This window comes from Gekko japonicus, unplaced genomic scaffold (genome assembly GCF_001447785.1).
Source record: "Gekko japonicus isolate JY-2015 unplaced genomic scaffold, Gekko_japonicus_V1.1 scaffold250, whole genome shotgun sequence".
Taxonomy (NCBI): domain Eukaryota; kingdom Metazoa; phylum Chordata; class Lepidosauria; order Squamata; family Gekkonidae; genus Gekko; species Gekko japonicus.
The window spans coordinates 1,089,438-1,109,430 of record NW_015167538.1 but is presented as its reverse complement, the minus strand read 5'-3'; the positions used below and the strand labels follow the sequence as shown (position 1 = coordinate 1,109,430).

The 19,993-nt window shown below is 50.2% G+C and overlaps 2 protein-coding genes across 2 annotated transcripts in view; both read right to left on the bottom strand.

The window, feature by feature from the left end:
- The window catches only part of LOC107112413 (maestro heat-like repeat-containing protein family member 2A), a 63,815-nt gene extending 62,460 nt beyond the window's left edge, over positions 1–1,355 (bottom strand). Inside the window, exon 1 of the mRNA XM_015413542.1 lies at positions 1,155–1,355. Coding sequence (XP_015269028.1) covers positions 1,155–1,355 — 201 coding nt within the window. The remainder of the gene's footprint in view (positions 1–1,154) is intronic.
- A 49-nt stretch (positions 1,356–1,404) lies between these two features.
- The window catches only part of MKS1 (Meckel syndrome, type 1), a 20,287-nt gene continuing 1,698 nt past the window's right edge, over positions 1,405–19,993 (bottom strand). Inside the window, exons 2-18 of the mRNA XM_015413541.1 lie at positions 19,114–19,232; positions 17,858–17,925; positions 15,754–15,909; positions 14,795–14,892; positions 14,528–14,656; positions 13,132–13,236; positions 12,835–12,943; positions 12,284–12,340; positions 10,622–10,664; positions 9,996–10,058; positions 8,685–8,755; positions 7,809–7,878; positions 7,288–7,395; positions 5,754–5,887; positions 5,482–5,564; positions 2,880–2,977; positions 1,405–1,501 (exon numbers count right to left, since the gene is read on the bottom strand). Of these exons, the coding sequence (XP_015269027.1) occupies positions 1,413–1,501; positions 2,880–2,977; positions 5,482–5,564; positions 5,754–5,887; positions 7,288–7,395; positions 7,809–7,878; positions 8,685–8,755; positions 9,996–10,058; positions 10,622–10,664; positions 12,284–12,340; positions 12,835–12,943; positions 13,132–13,236; positions 14,528–14,656; positions 14,795–14,892; positions 15,754–15,909; positions 17,858–17,925; positions 19,114–19,232 (1,600 nt within the window). The 3' untranslated portion in view covers positions 1,405–1,412. The remainder of the gene's footprint in view (positions 1,502–2,879; positions 2,978–5,481; positions 5,565–5,753; positions 5,888–7,287; positions 7,396–7,808; positions 7,879–8,684; positions 8,756–9,995; positions 10,059–10,621; positions 10,665–12,283; positions 12,341–12,834; positions 12,944–13,131; positions 13,237–14,527; positions 14,657–14,794; positions 14,893–15,753; positions 15,910–17,857; positions 17,926–19,113; positions 19,233–19,993) is intronic.

Sequence of the window (19,993 nt, the reverse complement as noted above, 5' to 3'; positions counted from 1 at the left end):
GTTGAGCTCCATCACTAAAGAAGAGCAGCCTGATGAAGCCCTAAGAAACGGCAAAGCAACCTAGGTGTGCTGTCGCTGCTCCTTTGGTTCGCACTACAGCTCGTCCTGCGCTCATGCCGTTTATTGCATACTTTCTTCTGGAAACTCTTCTCTGTACCATGAGCTGGTGACTTGTACTTTCAAGGACAATTAGGTCACTATTCAACTTGTCATTTATGCATGGTGGCAAAACTAGTGGTTATGTGTATTAATTTTGGTTGCAAGTAGAACTGTATAAGAAGACAGGAATCTCTAGTATGATTTGTACAGTGTGACAGATAATTCTGTTTGTATAACTGCATTCACTGTATTTCCATTTCCATTTTACTTGGTACGGCTGAAGGGACTCTGCTTACGGGCAGGAAGGGGTGTATTCTGAGAATGCAGGGGGTGGTGACTTCTTGCGATTTCAATCAACTATTTTACTGTGAACAAACTCTTCCACAGATCTGTTTAATCAGAAAATGTTATTTTAAGGTATCCCTCGTCCTGTGCTATGAACTCGTCCACTTCACAATAAAAGACACCTAACTCGCAAAATATAAAACATACGCCCTCTTTTCCAAACACCAAGCCCAGTCCCTTTGCAAAGTGATCAGCCTAAAGGCTAGTCCAAGTCAGAATGTCCTGATTCCACCTCCAAGAGAAGCTCAGACGTGGCAGAACTCCAGGGATGTCCAGCACCCCTTGGTAAGAAGTTGGCTTTGATGTCAAGGTGACTATCCAAAAGAGAGGAAGCCTAACAGAAATAACTCAGGTCTGAAGTCCAACAAAAAAGTGCTCTGGGACGGGAGAACAAGGAAGAGGCTGGTGACAGTCCCCCCCTTGTCAGACGTGAGAAGGTCCACGGTCTCACACAGGCTTCATGGCAGCTGTAGGTTCGGGTTGCTAAATGCTGATGCTGGGAAGCTGGAAGTCACCTTCCCAACAGCTGCTGTGGCCCAGACGGAATTCTAGAAGACTTTTTGAAGCTCATTTGTAGCATGTAGCTTCTTTACCCATGGGCTCTGCTGGCCTTTTATTCTTTGGCTTTGCAGAAGTGCAGTCAAAGTTTAAGAGGAGGGATGGCTGATGCCACGCTCTGAGGGGGGGGGGGGCGGCAGGAGGACTTGTACCCGTTCTGTGAAGAATGAATTCTTGCTGCTTTTTGCCACGTCAAGACCCGGATAAAGACTGGTGGTTTCTCTGGGATGCACTCTGTGCTCAGGCTCCTCCACACAATCGTCAATGAGGAAGAAGCGCGCCACGGATCCAGTTGACGAGCGCTCCCTCCAGACACAGAGGTCTGTTATCTTGTCGATAAGGAGAAGGAGCATCTCACGAGCTTCTCCTCCCAGACTTGAGGCCCTGTGAAGAGCTGGTGCACGTGGAATTCACAGCTGGGCAGTGGAAGTACTGATCAAGTCCTGGGGGAGACTCTCTCGGGCTTCCTGCATCCGCCTCCGAGCCCGCTGGAATGCCTCTGCAATCAAGCAGATTTTTTGCAGGAGTCAAGCAAGAGGTTCAGCCTGAGTCACTCCTCCCCCCAACCTAAGATTTAGGGTAAGGGGAAATGCCCCAGTCTGTGCCAGGTAGGAAACAGCCCCCACTTAGGGCTCTATATGTTTTGCATGCGGTAACCCAACCTATACCATCAAAGATTCAAACTGAATAAGTTATCTAAATATATTTGTATCTAATTTCCAAGTTGTTTGGGCTTTTGTTAGCCAGGGTAGAAAGGGACAAAGGAGTCAAGGAGCACCAAACCCTCCCTACTCCTTTGACCTCCGAAAGTCCTGCTCAGCCACTCCTACCCCCCCCCCCAGGTCTCCATTCAAAATGACCCCAAGGACTCTCAGCTTCTCTGTACAAACACAAAGAGAAGGAGGGGGAGGAGATTGGATTTATACCCCGCCCTTCACTACCCGAAAGAGTCTCAGAGCGCTTTACAATTCCTTTCCCTTCCCCTCCCCACGACAGGCACCCTGTGAGGTAGGTGGGGCTGAGAGAGCTCTTTCGAGATCTGCTCGTGAGAGAACAGCTCTGAAAGGACTTGTAACTGACCCAAGGTCACACCGGCAGCTGCATGTGGAGGAGTGGGGAATCAAACCCGGTTCTCCCAGATTAGAGTCCGTGCTTTTAACCACTACACCAAACTGGCTCAAAGGACTACAACTTTTTTAAAGTGTGTCTCAAATTCTTCCCCTAAGCAGCATACACAGTTCTCATCTAAGAGCATTTAAATATGTAATTGCTTAACCAGAAGAAGGGCAGTAGCTCAGGGGAGACCAAAAGGGTATGGGTTGAAACCCAGGTAAAAGGGTTTATGGGGGTCACATGTTCCCTAACCTTTTCTTTTTAAAAAGCTTAACATTCAAACACATGCACATTTAGGAGGGAGGTATGAATGGCCCATAACAATTTCCATTACTATCTGTGACATTTGTACACAGCCCTTCTTCCAAAGAGCTCAGGATGGCATACCTTGTTCTCTCCATTTGGCCCTCATAACAACCCTGTGATGCGGGTTTGGCTGAGATGAAGGTCATCCAGTTGAGCTTTATGGCTCAATGAGCCAGTGTGGTGTAGTGGTTAAGAGTGGCGGACTATAATCTGGAGAACTGGCTTTGATTCCCCACTCCTCAGTATGAAGCCAGCTGGGTGACCTTGGGTCAGTCACAGTTCTCTCAGAGCTGATCTCTCAAGAGCAGTCCTCTCAGAACTCTCTCAGCCCCACCTACCTCACAGGGTGTCTGTTGTGGGGAGAGGAAGGGTAAGAGACTGTAAGCCGCTCTGAGATTCCAAGCGAAGGGTGGGGTATAAATTTTAGTGTAAAGCATCCCTGGCAGCAAACACCTCACCTAGGACACCGTAGAGGGAGCCCCGCTGGCTGAAGCCGCCCATCCGGTCCAGGACACTCTGCATGCGCTTCTTCATAGAGCTGGACTCCAGGAAAGCCCTACCAAGAGAGGAGTCCCAGATCAGAGTTCAGACCTGGAACCTCAATGCTTTCCATAATGGCTACAAAACACAAGACAGATTCACGGAGAGGAAGATTCTGGCCATGAAACAAAGGCTTTGTGTGCAGAGGCCGTGTACCAGATGCTGAAGACAAACAGGTCCGTGCCTGGCTCGTGGCGAATTTGCTAGGGAAAGGAATGCTGGACCAGCTAAACCTTTGGTCTGATTCAGCACAACTCTGTTGATGACCTGGCGCCTTCAGTTCTCAATGGAGGGGGATCACAGTGGGATAAGCACGGTGGGTACTCGGTGAACCTTACTCCTCCATAGGGCACACACACTTCCTAGCCCTTTGGAAGACCTGCACAAAGCTCAGTGACTTGGCACACCTGCGGCCGTTTCTCTGCTGGGTCCATGTGTGAGATCTCCAGCCATCACGTCTACCCAACAGTAGGGGCTGAGGGCTGTGCAGATAAGGGTCGAGGCATCTAAAGCACCCTACAGTGGGAAAACACGGGTGTCGCTCTGCCAGCTGCTCCTTATCTCGCCTTTTGGGAACTGAGCTGAATCAGGGGAGGGGCGTGGCTCAGTGGCAGAGCACCTGCTTTGCTGGAGATCCCAAGTTCATTCCCTGGCAGGATCACCGGCAGTGTTCCCTCTAAGCTGAGTTAGTGTGAGTTAGCTCGCAGTTTTTTAGCCTCTGGTTCAAGACTTTTGTCTTAGCTCAGGAAGGATGGCTCCAGAAGAAACTGATTTCTGCAGTAGCCAAACTGCTCGCTCACAACTTTAATGCCAGTAGCTCACAAAGTAGAATTTTTGCTCACAAGACTCCACAGCTTAGAGGGAACATTGATCACCGGTTACAGGATCTCAGGTAAAAGGTGCTGCAATCCAATAAGGAGCCCGTCCCGTCCACTGGTTAGCAAAGCTCCATGGGCACCTGTCCCCCCCACTCTGCCCCCTGCTGGCCAGATCCCTTCCCTCCTAGCGCCTCCGGCTCAGTACTGGGATGGGGGAGGGGATGTGCTCTTACGACTGCTCTGAAAAACTCACTGTAGACATGTGCCCCTTCGTAAACAAACAAAAACGACGTATAGAAGAACGCCTTGTTAATCTAACATTTATACTAAGAATTTATATAACTGGAATCTCGAACGATATAACCCTGTGTCCCCCCCCCCCCACGCAAATACAGATTTCCATGTTGTTCCCCCACTTAAGGTAGCCTGCTTGGCATCAACCGGAAGAAGAAGGGCGTGCTGCCCAGTCGCAGCCGACTTAAGGTGACCCCTAATGCGGTTTTGCAAGGCAAGAGACGAACAGAAGGTGGCTTTCCATTGCCTGCCTCTGCACAGCAACCCTGGACTTCTTTGGTGGTCTATTCCAAGTACTGACCGTGGCTGACCCCTACTAAGCTCCCAAGCCATGGCAAACTTGGGCCAAACTGGGGTCACTGGGAATCGACTAGAGTAGCCGTGGGATGGGTCTCCCTGCGGAGGTGAGGGGCACCATCTTTAGACGTTGTTACGGAGGTGGTGTCAGGCCGTTTTGCTGGCGAGGGCTTTGCATGGGCTGCAGGCACCTTCTTGGGCGGAGGGTTTATTGTACTTGGCGTGTTCTGAAAGTTGGGACAGTAAGCCATCTTGAGTCACAAGGGAGACACGGAGCACAGTATCCTAAAGTAACCAAGCTGGGTCTTGAAAGTCAAGTAAAATACGACCGACATTCAGGCATTTCCGCCCCCCAAATCTCCCTGAACATGAACCCAGAGAGGAGGTGGGCTCCCCTGTCACCCCACCTGAGAGTGTTCTGACTTCACAGAATCATATAGAGTCGGGAGGGGCCATACAGACCATCTAGTCCAACCCCCTGCCCAATGCAGGACCAGCCTAAAGCATCTCTGGCAAATATTCACCCAGCCTCTTCTTGAAAGCTGTCAGTGAAGGGGAGCCAACCACCTCCCTAGGAAGCTGATTCCACCTCTGAACCACTCTGACCGTGAAAACGTTTTTCCCAGAGGTCATTTCGGGGGGGAACGCGGGCGATCGCAGTTCCCCCGGGTGAGGTACAGGGGCGGGGCACATGACGAAGCCCCGCCCCCTGCTTCTGACCGTCCCGCTTCCGACCCTCATTCAGCCAGGAGGAGGCAGGAGAAGAGGGAGGGTAAGTTGCTTCCTCCCTGCCTCTCCCCACCCCTGCCTGCTTGGGGCCAGGGAGGGCCTTCACGAGGCTTCGTTGCACTCCCGCCGACCTTGCAGGTCCACCGCCGGGCCCCTCATGGGGATCGGCAGTGGAGCTGCAAGGCCGGTGGCGGCGGCCGGGACCGTTGGGGGCGGGGTGTGTGTGGCCTTATGACACACTTCCGGTGATGTCAGGGGGTGTGGCATATGCTAATGAGTTATGCTAATGAGTTCCCCTAGCTCTTTTTCTACGAAACGACCCCTGGTTTTTCCTAATATCCAGCCGGTACTTCTTTCCTCTCTGGCTGAGGTCACCACTTACTTGGACTGCTGCAGGCAGTTCAGCCTGAAAGTGACGCTGCCTGTCGTCTCCGTGCGGAAGCCGAACCGACTCAGGCGGTCACCCTGCTGGAGGAGCACCAGGTGATTACAGCGACCCTCAAGAACTTCCCTCTCCTGCCCACACTTCCCCTACAGCTTGCCCAAGTTCTTCTTCCTCCAGTGGTGCAGTGGGACATCCTGCAAGCCAAGACTCCTGGCATATATATGAGGGAGAGAAAGAGACCCCATCACCCTACAGTTGCACAGACCTACCTGGAAGGTGCTGGGCACCCTGGTGTAGGTCAAGTCTTCAAGTTCCGGAGATCCGCCGATGAAAAACCGCCGCAGTTCTGAGACGGTGCCGGGTTCCACTGGACGCCAAGTGGAAACGGTCAAGGTATGAGCCCCTAAGCCACAAAAATGGAAGAGACCACCAGGTTCAGCTGCCTGCCTGACAGAGCCAAGACCAGATGCTGCTTAGCACCCCAGCTGCAGCCCCCCCCCATCTGCTGTCCAACGGGGCACAGAAATCATCACTAGAAGGCGCCTGTGGAACAAACAAGAACAGGCGACTCACACAATGGAGCCAAGCAACATGCTGTGAGCAAAGGAGCGCCAAAACCGCTCAGGTAGACAAACCCTACTGGACCGGGGGGGGGGATGCTTGGCTCTAATTTGTTTATATATGTTGCCCTTCTTTCAAGGAGCTCAGAGGATAATACTCTCTCATTTTTGCCTCTCAAGAACCCCAGGAGGGAAATCAGTCAGAGTGAGAGTGCCACCCCCAATGGGCTTTGGAGCTGAATGGGAAGGGCACTGTGAGTTCCCCAAGGCACAGGCTCAATGCTCTCCGAGCTGGAAGCAGGAGTTGCCACCAGCGCTTATAAAAAACGTTTTACTAGCCCTGTTCCTGTGCCCAGGTGAGGGAGAGTTTCCTGGCCAAACTTCCACCACCTGACAGGAGCACAGCCAGCAAAGGAAAAAAGGAGGTGGCAACATTTTAGACTGGTAATTTATCCCAGGAGACTCTGCTGGATGCAATTCTGCACGTCTCAACTTCTGTCTCCGGTTGCGGGATTTTTTGGTGGCTCACAGAGCCATGGGAATGGAACCAGCGAGAATCAACGTGGCATAGACAGTACTGTCAGACTGGGCTGGGGAAGCTAGTTTGGTGTAGTGGTTAAGAGCGCGGACTCAAAGCTGAGAGAACTGGGTTTGATTCCCCACTCCTCCACATGCAGCTGCTGGGGTGACCTTGGGTCAGTCACAAGTTCTCTCAGAGCTGTTCTCTCAAGAGCAGTCCTCTGTCAGAGGTCTCTTAGCCCCACCTACCTCACAGGGTGTCTGTTGTGGAGAGGGAAAGGGAAACGAGATTGTAAGATGCTCTGAGACTCTTCTCCAAATTGTGGCTCAGCCATAAAGCTCACGGGCTGACTTGGGGTCAGTCACACTTTCTCACTTAACCTAATCTATTGGGTTGTTGCGAGGGGCAAGTGAGAGAGCCATGGATGCAGCCCAGAGCTCCTTGCAGAGAGGAAGGGATAAAAACAGAATGAATGTGTGTGTGTTTGTGTGGGGGGAATAGCCTCGTCGATCATAGCAGAAAGGGGGACCCATCAAAATCTGCTTTAAAAGGTATCTACGGTAACTCTATCGACCTCTGTCTTGAACCCAAGATAGTTTTTAATCCCAAACGTGTTGCAGCATATAAAGTGGAGGCTATGCAAGTTGAGGGACTGAACCTCCCCCACCCCCATGCCAATACCAGGCGGTGAATGTGCCGTGGAAGCACAGTCCAGCTTTTTACCCGGTGTTGCTGGCAGCATCACAAAACCGTAGCCTTCGACGCGATACCTCTGCCAGAAATCCAAGGAGAGGACCTCGAAGTAGAGCACAGGCCACTGGGGGAGAGAGCCTGCCAGAGAGGGGAAGGCATGGAGATCAGGGCCTTTTATCACACAGGGCACCCTTTGTCTTGGCCCTTCCTTTGGTGAAGACAGATTTCATGGAGGATGCTGGGGCATGGCCCTCCCCTCACACCGGCCCGAAGATTTTTGGTGCTGGAGGTGAAAGCGCTAAATGGCAGCCCCCCTCCCCCAGAAATTCTCTTGCGTACGCCTCACTGGAATGAATGAGAGCTGTGTACGGCCACCTCCTGTTCATTCAATGGGCCTGTGCAGAAGGTCCCCATGGACTGGACTCTGTGCCTCAGAGCCATCCATCTCTCGTGCTCATGCCCGTAATCTGTTGCCCGACTCAGCTGCCTGATCCCCCACAACAGCCCTCCTCATTTGTGCACACTGCAGGGTGCAATCCCCGAAGACTCACCTTCCAACTCATCCTCTTGGGTAAAAAACACCTCTAGAGTGAAAGGGAAGGAGAAAAAGGCCACCCTGTCCTGGGAAGGAAAGAGCCAAAGTCAGCTTCCAAACAGGGCAGGAGGAGACAGAGTGACTTGGCGTCTGCTATAGCGGGGGTAGTGGAAGCCTTCTGCCTTACAGTCCAGGAGCTCCGGCACTGAGCCACAGCCCCGCCCCCCACTGATAAGGGAGAGGACCACCAGTAGATATTTACCACGATAGCTAAACGTGACCCTTTTTTCCCTCCAATAACTTTCCTTGGCTGATCTGTTCATAGTTATTGTTAATTGTTTCCATCAAGGCATTTGGACATTCCCCCCCAATTGCTTCAGCCACTGGTTGCAAGCGGCTTTGAACTTGCAGAGATAAGTATATATTTTAATAAAAATTTATTTCATTGGTCGACTGGTGAAATAAAGCTGCTCTGAGATTTGAAGGGGAACAGACTTCTCCCAACCACTGGCCACGGCCATCTTGACTGCAGATTGCCTCTCAGTTCATTTAAATTCCATTTTTAGACACAATAAAAAATCCTCAGCGATCTCATATCCTGGTATTTGCTCAACACAGGATAAAACCACCTTTCAAATCTTTTTCAACATCACCACACCAGTATCTACCACTCGTTATCAAGATTACAAATAATTTTCAGTTTGTAAGATGTTAAGTGCCATTGACACTATTTTTTCCAACTTTCAGTCATATTGGTGGCCATTAAGTAACTGGAAGTATTATTCCAGATCCATTTCAAGTATCTGGTGGGACTAAGATCTTTAAATATTTGTTCCGGTTCCCATGGGAAATGCAGGCAGAAGACAGGAAACCCGACGCACATGCCCCTTACCTTGCCAATGACCTTGGTGGCACAGGTCTGTGTCACTCCGGACAGCTGTTGGGATGGGGGGCATGACCAGCCTACAAGAGAGGAGCATAGGAGTTACCTCCGCAGGGAAGGGGAACAGGAATCAGGAGGTGATGCCGGGCAAGAACGGGGAGGACCCCCATACCCCCGACCGGCTGTATGCTGAGTGCTTGGCAATGTCGGGGGGCACTAAACTGGAGCCAATACAGGCAGCCCACTCCCACTGAACAAACAAGTATTTCATTGTCTAACAACATGGAACCTGACAAGAATGGGCACCCAATGCCCTGGCCTGGATAGCCCAGGCAAGCCCAATCTTGTCAGAGCCTGCAAGCTAAGCAGGGCCAACCCTGGCAAGTATTTGGATGGGAGACCTCCAAAGAATACCAGGGCCAGATGTTCTCTCTAAGCTGTGGAGTCTTGTGAGCAAAAATTCTACTTTGTGAGCTACTGGCATTAAAGTTGTGAGCGAGTGATTCAGCTACTGCATAAATTAGTTTGCTCTGGAGCCCTCGTTCCTGAGCTAAGACAAAAATGTGTGAGCCGGAGGCTCAAAAGCTGTGAGTTAGCTCACACTAACTCAGCTTAGAGGGAACACTGGAAGGCAGAGGCAAGCTATCAAGCCACTTCTCTGAACATCCTCCATGCCCCAAGTAGGAGTTGCCAGAGGTCGCCATGACTTCCAGGCACATGCGTGCACACACACGCACTGCAAAAAATACAAAAGAAAAGAAAAAAAAAGAACAGGAGCCCAATCAGGAGGGGTGAGTGCCACATTTACCAATTAAAAGGAAAGGGCATATTAACCTCATCCCCAGGCCACACCCCCAGTTGATGGTGCACCAACAGATACACAATGAAAGTAGCTGCAGAAGCTGGATGTACTGTGGGGAGTGTGGGAGTGTGCTACGTGTAGCGTTTGTAACAGCAAACAAATTCCTGGTGGGGTGATCACATCAGCATTGCTCCGAGGCAGCCTCCACCCCAAGGCCGGATCTCAGAGGGGATGTGGCACCAGGTAAACGATGCCTCCAAGCACAAAGCCAGAACCCAGAAACAAGTGGAAGGAAGCATTCTTAAGGGTCACCTAAGTTTAGAACCGCAAAGCCCAGCTCTGGTGGCACAAGGAGCCGTGATTCACCGCTGCAATTTGACAGGGAGGCTTCACAGCAACACAACAGCACATCACAGAGATACCCAAAGGTCCCCTGAACGTTTGCTGACGTCTCTGTGTGGTATGCGTCATGCCACTTTCACCCGGCCTCCCCAGAACTCCCCTTTTCGTTTACTCACGGCTGGGCAGCTCCAGGAAAAAGTGGATGTAGAGATTGTTGTACTCGTAGCCCTGGGCTGAAACTAAGACAAAGAAGCAGCGACAGATCGCATCCACACTAGCCTTCCCTAGCTCTTAACCAAAGCCCACCCCACCGACTTCCACAACATCAGAGCAGCACTGAGCAGGCACAGCGGCTGAAAGGTTAACTGTATGCGCCCCCTCCAGGAAAAAGAGCATGGAATCACTTGTGGGCAGTGCCTAGTTTTCTGTCAAGCTGCAACCTTCACATGTGTCCACTCAAGCAGCTATAGTGAGCCGCAGTTAAAAGGGGTAAGGCCAGACCAGAAGCAAAGGAAGGGCAAATTAAGAGAGTGCCCCCCCAGAAGAGCTACATGGGACAGGAGATGGGATGGAGGAGCCCATGCCTTAAGCTCCTACACTTGCTCTAGCCAGAGCGCCCCTCATTTCTGGGCTCGAGCTTTCTCCACTCTCAGTTCAATCCCCAGGAGCAGCCCACCAATAGACTTTGCCGAGTTTAGAGAGCAGTTTAACACCCCTGGGACTTGTCTAACAGTGTGTGTGTTGGGGGGGGGGGAATCAGCAAGGGAGGCAGGCAGGGAAGACAATTCAAAGAGCCTCTTACCAATTTCACCATTAATGAAGAGTCGCAGTGACCCAGGAAGAGTCTATAAGAGTGAACAGAGAGATGTCAGAGATGGGTTCCCCCCCCCCCAGAACAGAGAGACCTTTTTTTTTAATTCACAGTTTATTAATTATTATAGTGAACGATGATACAAATATTAATTTTCCAACAGTCTATTACATTATTCACCCCCTTTATTAATAGAAAGTATTCTCCAGCTCATCCACTGACTCCTATTATATCTAAATGCTAAACGAGGATTACTTTCTATTCTGTCTACTATTATCTAATGCTACCCGTTACATTTGATTGCATTTAGTTCCCTAGATTCCTCTTCCTTATTCGCATTCATTACAGTACATATTTTAACATAACATTAGTCGTTCTTCAGTTCACTATTTGCTGTTAAATACTTCCAATTTAAAAGGAGCTGCGGTGGCTCAAGTGGTTAAGATGCTGAACTGCAGGCTGTGGAAGGTCGGTAGTTCAGCAGTTCAAGACCCGAGTGTGCCGCATGACGGAGTGAGCTCCCGTCTCTAGTTCCAGCTCCTGCCAACCTAGCAGTTCGAAAGCAAGAAATTGCAAGTAGATAAATAGGTACCACTTCAGTGGGAAGGTAACAGCGTTCCGTGCGCCTTGGTGTTTAGTCATGCCGGCCACATGACCACAGAAATGTCTTCACAGTGCTGGCTCTTCAGCTTGGAAACAGAGATGAGCACCACAACCCTAGAGTCGGATTTGACAGGCTTTCGAGCAAGGGAACCTTTACCCTTACCTTTTTTACTTCCAATTTATTCTTTAAAAACAAAAAAACAAACAAGTTCACCTAGAAAACCAAATGGGTTGCCTCTCATACCTGGGGCCAAAAGCTCGGCGGAGAGGAGCTCAGCCTTTCCTCCTCCTGTGAGAGGACTTACGGGGGAGCACTCCCCTCTCCCTCCTCATTATGCCCACTGTTTCACGTTGAAACACCTTAATAGCTTTCCGACCCCTTATACCATAAAACTTGTCACTTATCTATTATATACCATTTTAACTTACGGGGTTATTTAATTATAAACTGTTTACAAATCAGAGAGACCTTTTCTTGTTAAGGCATGCCCTGGACGCTTCTCATGTGCAAAGGGTGGCCCTCCTCTACTGTCAGAGCCTTTCCATAGAATGGCCCACACATTCCCTGCTTGTGACTTGGGCAGAAGATTCATCCATGGAGGCTGGATGCCTGGACTTGCCGTTCCTTAATTTTGGTTGTGCAGCATATTTTGAGGTTTAACCTTTTGGCCTCTGGCACCATCCTGCTGTTCATTTCTAATTTACCACATTCCGGCTAAAGCTCATTTGACATCCCAACAGGAAAACAGCCTTCCCTCACGCCTTACCAACCCCTTCTTGCCGACTCCCGTTCTTAGCTTATAATCACCTCTTTGACCAAACGAAATGATTTCCACTGATTTGCACGATGCACAGGAGTTCTCGTTCTCAAGGTGGCTTTCAACAGTGACAAGCGCACAGTACCAAATTCAGCTGGCCAATGTGATGCCCTCTGCTGGGAACTGAACCAGCTTTTGGGCCTGGCAGCCCAAGCAGGTGGTGCCAGCTCATGACCTCTGCCCTCATCCAGGCAATGGCTGCCTTCTACACACACACACACACGTTACTCACCATCTCAAAGTCAGAGCCAACGAGTCCTTGGAGGTACTCCTTGTGCCGACTGTACAACTAAAGAAAAAGACACAAAGTAAGGAGTAGCTCCGGCAAGCATCTTGAGGACACAGAAATCAAAACATCTCAGATGTCCCCTCCACACACACACACTTTTTCTCTAGGCCAGCTTCAAGAGCGGCCAGACATCTACGGAGCAAAATGGTTCTTTTGGGAAACTGTTTCTGGCTGGATTTTGGGCAGATCATAGGGTCGGTCATCAGATCTGGGGTGGTAAGGGCATGTATGGCTGGTGAAAAAGGGGGTGGTGGGTGGCTGCTTCTCAAGGAGATGCCCACTGGTAACTCCAGAGGCAAAAAAGTGGTTCCGTAGCACAGGTAGAGTCACGCTGCCTGCAGCTCCATGTCCACCAAAGTTTCAGTGTGCCTCCTGACACCTGACAAGGCGGCCTGACCCAGCTTTCTCCTCCACAGTGCCTCGGCTGCGATGGCAGCCTGCCCGCACCCTGAACTCCATCTACACACTCACAAGCAACAACAGGTGACCCTTACATCCTTGAAGACACGCTGCTCTCGCTCCTCTTCCTCCCGCTGCACCACGGCCGAGGCGTTCTCCAGAGTGTACTTCCACAGCTCCCGCTTCTCGCCTTCTAACTCAATCCTTCACAGTCCCAAACACCAAACGTAACACTCTGAGAACATGATGAGGCTAACGGGCCCAGAAGTAGCCTCCTCCCTCTCCCCTACAAAGGAGGGCAGCGAGTGGGCTCTTTAGAAACTGCAAGCTGTCTCGATCCCCACTCATCCCAAAGACTAACTGGTCTGGGATTCAGGGCTCACTCTACTCACCGGTAAGCCCCTTTTGTGCCTGTGAAATCTGGCTTGACTGTGATGACTCCATTGCTATCCACCCTGATCGTGCAAAGGACGTGTTCGCAGTCCCCATGGCCGAGTCTGTGGGAATATCAGCATGAAAACGGGCCTGGTCTCCCAAAGACCAAGGAGCCTGGCAGCACAGGGCACTCTGCGGAGTGTGGCTCACATGGATCCTTTCTTATGAAACTTGGGACCCAAACCCAGGACCTCTGGTGGTAAAGACAGACACTTCAGCCAGCTCAGGCTGTCTCAGGAAGTAGGAAAGTCTTCTCCTCTTCCCAGTCCGGGGAGATCTCTCGGGTCCTCGTTGGCTGGAAAACCTACTGGGTTACATCTGGGTCACCTGCAGCCATCAGCTTTGCTCCACCCACCTGTATCTGGCCTCCCTCCTCTCAATCAATAGAGTATGATGGTGAGTTTGTGTCGTTTTATATAAGAACATAAGAGACGCCAATGTTGGATCAGGCCAAAGGCCCATCCAGTCCAGCACTGTATCACACAGTGGCCAGAAATACCAGTGCCATCAGGAGGTCTCTCATCCAGGTGATGTCTAGATACGATTTGTCATCCTCTATCGAATGGCACTATCGACAGCTGCAACAGCTGTTGGCAGCTAACTATGGCCCCAAAGCACTGTTTCAGAATCTCCTTTACTCCTGGAAGCTCCGATTGAATCAAGGCAGAAAATGAAACCTACAATATCTGTTTATAAATATTTGATGTGGATTGATGAATATGATACCCAGAGTCTCAGGAAGGAATGGGATAAGTAGCTAGATCAACCTGTTTTTGCCAAAGCATTGAGATATGACCCTAAACTTCATACTTGCTGTTTCCATGGATCTCAAGCTGTCACTTATTCAGCAAAAAAAAATATTAGTTGTTGTAGTTGTATTATACCTCTGAGGATGCCAGTCACGGCTGCTGGCGAAACGTCAGGTACTACAATACCAAGACCATGGCCATACAGCCCGGAAAATCTACAACAAGTAATGAACTCCGGCTGTGAAAGCCTTCGACAACATATTAAAAAAAACTGTGTTTAGGATATATTGCACACCACAGTGCTATTTTAGTAAGGACTAAGTAAAACCATCAGAACAGACTTGCTTCGCCCTCCTGGCTCTGGCTTCCCTTGACAGGTCCTTATGCAAGGGACAGATTCCCCAAATGTTGGATTGGCCTGACACCCACACAACCCCAGGAGCTAGAAAATCCCAGAAACAGAAGCCAAATTACTGCACTGGTCAAGTTCAGCGGAGCAATTGACTTTGACCAACCTCCAAACATGTGGAAGGGAGAGCGGTGTACATGCGCATGCAAAAGAGAGCTTCTATCTATCAACAGGTTATTTTGAGCACTGACTTACTTGTCCTGGGGGCCCAGGTCTGCCATTATGTACATGGTCTGCATGGGGGTGTTGATGACATGATTGTTCTTGATGAACTCTTCGGAGGGCTTCCAGGTGACAATGCGGGACTTGAAGACGCTGCCATCCCTGCAGGAGAGCACTGCTCACAATTCAGCATGAAGTGCAACATGAGAGGCGGATGGCTAGATGGATGGATTCCCCCACAGTGGACCCAAACCGTAGGAGCCACAAACCCACAAAAGCACTCTTGACAATTCCACTCACAGTGGCTTGCGCTCCTGCCTTCTCCTTCTCACGTTGGCCATCCTCTCTGCTAAGTATGAAGGTGCTTCCTGGGCAGACGTGGTCACCCGCTTGCAGTGCTGGAACACAGGGAGATGGGCTGTTAGTTTCCTGCTGCATGTGTGAAAGTAAAACAAACCCCATCCTGGCCTCTAATCTGTCCTCCACAGTGAGACCGCCAGGGGAAGAAGAAGAAGAGATTGGATTTATATCCCACCCTTCACTTGGGAGTCTCAGAGCGGCTTACAATCTCCTTCCCTTCCTCCCCCCACAAACAGACACCCTGTGAGGTAGGTGGGGCTGAGAGAGCTCTGACTGAGAATTGCTCTTGAGAGAACAGCTCTGAGAGAACTGTGGCTTGCCCAGGGGCCACCAGCAGCTGCATGTGGAGGAGTGGGGAATCAAACCCGGTTCTCCCAGGTTAGAGTCCGTCGCTCTTAACCACCGCACCAAACTGGCTCTCCAGCTCCTCCAGCCATCAATAAGCTCTTGGGGAAATGATGAAATTACCACGGCAGGGGAGTGGTGGCAGAGGCTCCTCTCTGCTTTCCCTGCTGCATCCTACCAAAAAAAGAGGAGCCTGTAATATTGACTTGCATAAGAGTATTGGGCCTCTTATGAGTAAAGTCCCCCCACAGAGAGTTAACTCAGAGAGTTAACTCAGCCACCGACTTTCTCAGAGAGTTAACTCAGCCACCGACTTTCCAACAGCCTTAACTTTCCTTGCTCCATCTGGAAAATGGGAACAGCGGCCCGACTCACGTGCTTGCGACACAAACGGCAAATATCAAAATGCGTTGACAGCGTTCAGCCTTAGAGAAGTCGGTTCTCAGTTCATTTCCTGCTCCCTAGCTGCTCAACTGCCTGAAGTGGGCAGCTCCTTACCCTCCTCCCCCCACCCACCCCCAGCAAAGGAAGTCAGTGGAGTTCCCTTCAGGCACCTCCTCCATGTTGGTGAAGCGGTCGTGGTCCGTGTACGTGAAGATCCGGTAGTTCTTCCGTCCCCCAGACTTCTCCAGCTTCAGGATGTCCTGGTGGTACTGCCGGTCCAGTGGGCTCTGGCAAGCAGACTTGTTCTGGTATAGATCCACCTCAAACTGAGCACAGGACAGAACACCCTGGATGCGGCAAAGAATGCTGAGAACAAAGCTGGAATGATCCTAGGCTTCTACAAGGGCCAGACTGATCAAACATGAATAGTGCAGACTGAGCTAAAATTACATCACAGAAAAGCAACAGCTCAGAGGGGAGGCGGCTTTCAGCAAGTCCCTTCCAGGTAAATTTAACCTGTTTGATTTAAAGCAAGCTTGAAAGGAGAAGGATGCCAAATCACTTTTAGACCTCTTCATATACATGTTTTCTCTTGAAGAATGTGGAATTGCAGAGCATCCAAATGGCTGATTACACTGGGGTGGGGAGCAGTGCTCCCTCTGAGCTATGGAGTCCTGTGAGCAAAAATTCTACTTGGTGAGCTACTGGCATCAAAGTCGTGAGTGAGCGATTTGACAGCTGCATAAATTAGTTTGCTCTGGAGCCCTCCTTCCTGAGCGAAGACAAAAATGTGTGAGCTGGAGCCTAAAAACTGAGCTAGCTCACACTAACTCAGCTTAGAGGGAGCACTGGTGGGGAGAACAACTGCCAACCGCTCATGACACCTGCAGTTGGCAGCAATGGGCAAAGTAAGTGCCCCTGGGAAGCTCCAGTCCAGTATGGACAGGGCTGGAAGACTCTCCACAGTCCCTTGCTCCAAGGAAAATGGCAGAGAGGCAGAGGGAACCAGGAGCAGCAGGAAGAACAGAGAGGCAGAACAGGATTTATACTGAGACCGTGCCACAAACTCAGGGATTAAAAATTCTGCCTCCAGTGGCACCTTAAAGACTAACAAAACGTTTGGTAGGGTATGAGCTTTCATGAGTCAGGGATGCTCTAGGCCAGTGGTAGTGAACCTATGGCACGGGTGGCGAACCTATGGCACGGGTGCCAGAGGTGGCACTCAGAGCCCTCTCCGTGGGCACGCGTGCCATCGCCCCAGCCAGGCCCAGACCATCATTAAAGTGTTGAATTCTCTGCCAACTCATTTTAAGTAAATGAAAGCATTTGGGATTGCTTTCCTTACTTTGTCTGAACTGTCTTGCTTTAAAATATGAGTTGTTTTTTCTAAAGTCAAACCTCAGTATTCAGGTTAAATTGCCGTGCTGGCCCTTTGTGATAAATAAGTGGGTTTTGGGTCGCAGTTTGGGCACTCAGTCTCTAAAAGGTTCGCCATCACTGCTCTAGGCGCATCCCGCATTGAGCAGGGGGTTGGACTAGATGGCCCGTACGGCCCCTTCCAACTCTGTGATTCTACGAGTCACTGCTCACTTCTTCAGATACTTCTTCAGGTATCTGAAGAAGTGAGCAGTGACTCAAGGAAGTTCATACCCTACCACAAATTTTTGTTAGTATTTAAGGTGCCATTGGACTCTTAATCTTTTCTACTGCTATAGATAGACTAACACGGCTACGTGTCTTGATCTGCCTTCAGTGGAATGGTGCTATGACCCAAAACTGAACAGTGGCAGCTGTGTCACCTCAGTTGATAACTGGAGAGAACAATGACCCTTCTAGCAGTGGGACTATGGGTCTAGGAGGAGTGGTTCCTTCCCAAGAAGGATCAGGCCATATTCAGCCGGGTGTTTTCATACCCACCAGTTCCAAAATAAAGGCAGCCCTGCTGAATAGGGATGGATGGATCAGCCTACAGTTTTCCACCACAGAAGTGCTTGTGGAATGCAGCATAGGTAATGGGGAAATTACCCTGGATATGATAACACACCTGGATTATGCAGGAACGGTGCTGTGCAGAAGGCCAGGGTGGAAGAGTGGCTAGCGTGCTGAGTTTGGGTGGAGACGGAGGTTCAAGTTATCATTATACTGGGAAACTCATGGGCTCGTCACTCAGCCTGATCTGTATCACAGGATTATCTTGAGGATAATTGAAAGAAGATTCCCAAGGTGTGCTGGAAAGTGCTTACTCACAATGAGAAGGCATCACTGTTAACTCACCTGGCTGAAGAGTTTCTCTTGCCAGCCAATCACAGCCTCCTCTTCCTCCTCTTCTGGACGGTACCCACCTGAAATACATGCAGGCAGGCACTGTTTCCCACAGATCTCTATGCAACAGTCTGGTCAGCCCATCAGCCTTCCAGACCACTGCCCTTCCTGAACTCGTTTGTAATTATATGAGAAGGTGGAGAAGGAAGGGAATCCAAGGCAAGCCCCAAGGACAAAGTAACCCAGGAGGATCTCATGCCCCCTGTGGCAACTTCCCATGACTCCCTAACAAGACCCCCTTGACAGCTGGAGCACCCTGGTCACATTATTTCTGGCCACAAGAGATCCAGGATGCCCTGGACACTGGACAAGACCACCCATTCATGATACTAGATCCCAACGAGCAGAGTAGAAGCCCATTTGTGAATCTATAGGAGGAGTGAGCACCTCATTATGCTGGGACCCTGTAATGGGTACTGTTTCTCTGTCTCCAGCTAAATTATAACAAGGGCATAGATGGGGTAGTTGTTTTGGTAGCAATGGGGAAACTCTTTTTACCTTTTCTGCTGGCTGGCACATGGATCTTTTCTTTTAAATTTTAATTTTAGAAAATGAGATTGGCAAGAACTTTTTTTGGCACCTTATTTATTTCCTGCACAGAACTGCACCAAAAGGTGCTGAGTCCCACCAACATCCCACCGTGCCATACAACAGCTAGGGTTCAGTTGAATGCTACCCAGGGAGCACTCTCCCTGTGCTGTTCTGCCTGTACAGCCAGTAAATGGCTGGCTTAGCTGAACTACCTTCATCAAAAGATGCCTCGAAGTCCTCACCATGTTTTCCTGCTGCACTGGGCAAGCTTCGCCCACATCCATTTGGCTGGCTAATAGCTATCACCTTGGCCAAATACCTCTCTAGCAAAAGTAGCTGCTGACACAGTGTCTCAAGGACACAGAACTTTTGGACTGGCCCGGTGTTTCTGGGTCAGATGACATTTGACAGGCTTGCCCTTGAATTAAGCATTGCCTGTTCATTAACTAACTTTGTGGGGGGAAAGGCAGAGATATCGGTTCCATGAAGAACCAGTCTGGAGAACACTGCATCCAACAGGATTTCCTGAAGTACTACAAGGCGAGGTCTTCCCACTGCTGCAGTGCTGATCACTCTGGATGGCATTCTGGCCGCTGGTTAGCAAACCAAGAGTTGAACCTGATCATCTAAGGATATCATTTTTAAGGAGGGAACTAAGAAAGCAGCTGAGAACCCACTTGCTGCGTTTTGAGAGCCAAGAGTGGCCAAGCTGATGAGCTGCTGGCCTGGCTGGCAGGAGGGCTGCTGGAGCTGCTGCAGCAGGAGGCTGGTAGAAGTCACCCGCTGGAGGCAAACCCTGTAGGGGAGAAACAAAGAAAGCAGAACTGATAGAAGGATAGGACTGTTCCAGTTGGCAGCAGAGGATAGGACCCGAAACAACGGTTTTAAATTACATGCAGAAAGGCATTGGGCGGATATTAGGAAAAACTTTTTCACAGTCAGACTGGTTCAAAGGTGGAACCAGCTGCCTAGAGAGGTGGTTAGCTCCCCTTCACTGACAGCTTTCAAGAAGAGGCTGGACGAATATTTGTCAGAGATGCTTTAGGCTGGTCCTGCATTGGGCAGGGACTAGATGGTCTGTATGGCCCCTCCCAACTCTATGATTCTATGATAAGGAGAAGAAGAGTTGGTTTTATACCTTACTCTTCACTACCCGAAGGAGTCTCAGAGCAGCTTACAATCTCCTTTCCTTCCTCTCCCCTCAACAGACACACTGTGTGAGGTAAGTGGGGCTGAGAGACTTCTGAGAGAACTGTGACTGACCCAAGGTCACCCAGCTGGCTTCACGTGGAGGAGTAGGGAATTAAACCCGGCTTTCCAGATGAGAGTCTGCTGCTCTTAACCACTACACCAAACTGGCTCTTAGCCACTACACCAAAACAGCACTTTAGAGACCAACAAGATTTTCAGGGTATAAGCTTTAAAGACTCAAAGCTACCCTCGCCAGATATAAGTTGGAATGCAAATCTCCGAGGCCTTATATCCCAGTCAGAAGGTGGGAGGGGTGTTGCAAAGAAGGGAAACAGGATGCAAGGGTACAGTGCACAGAGCAGGAAT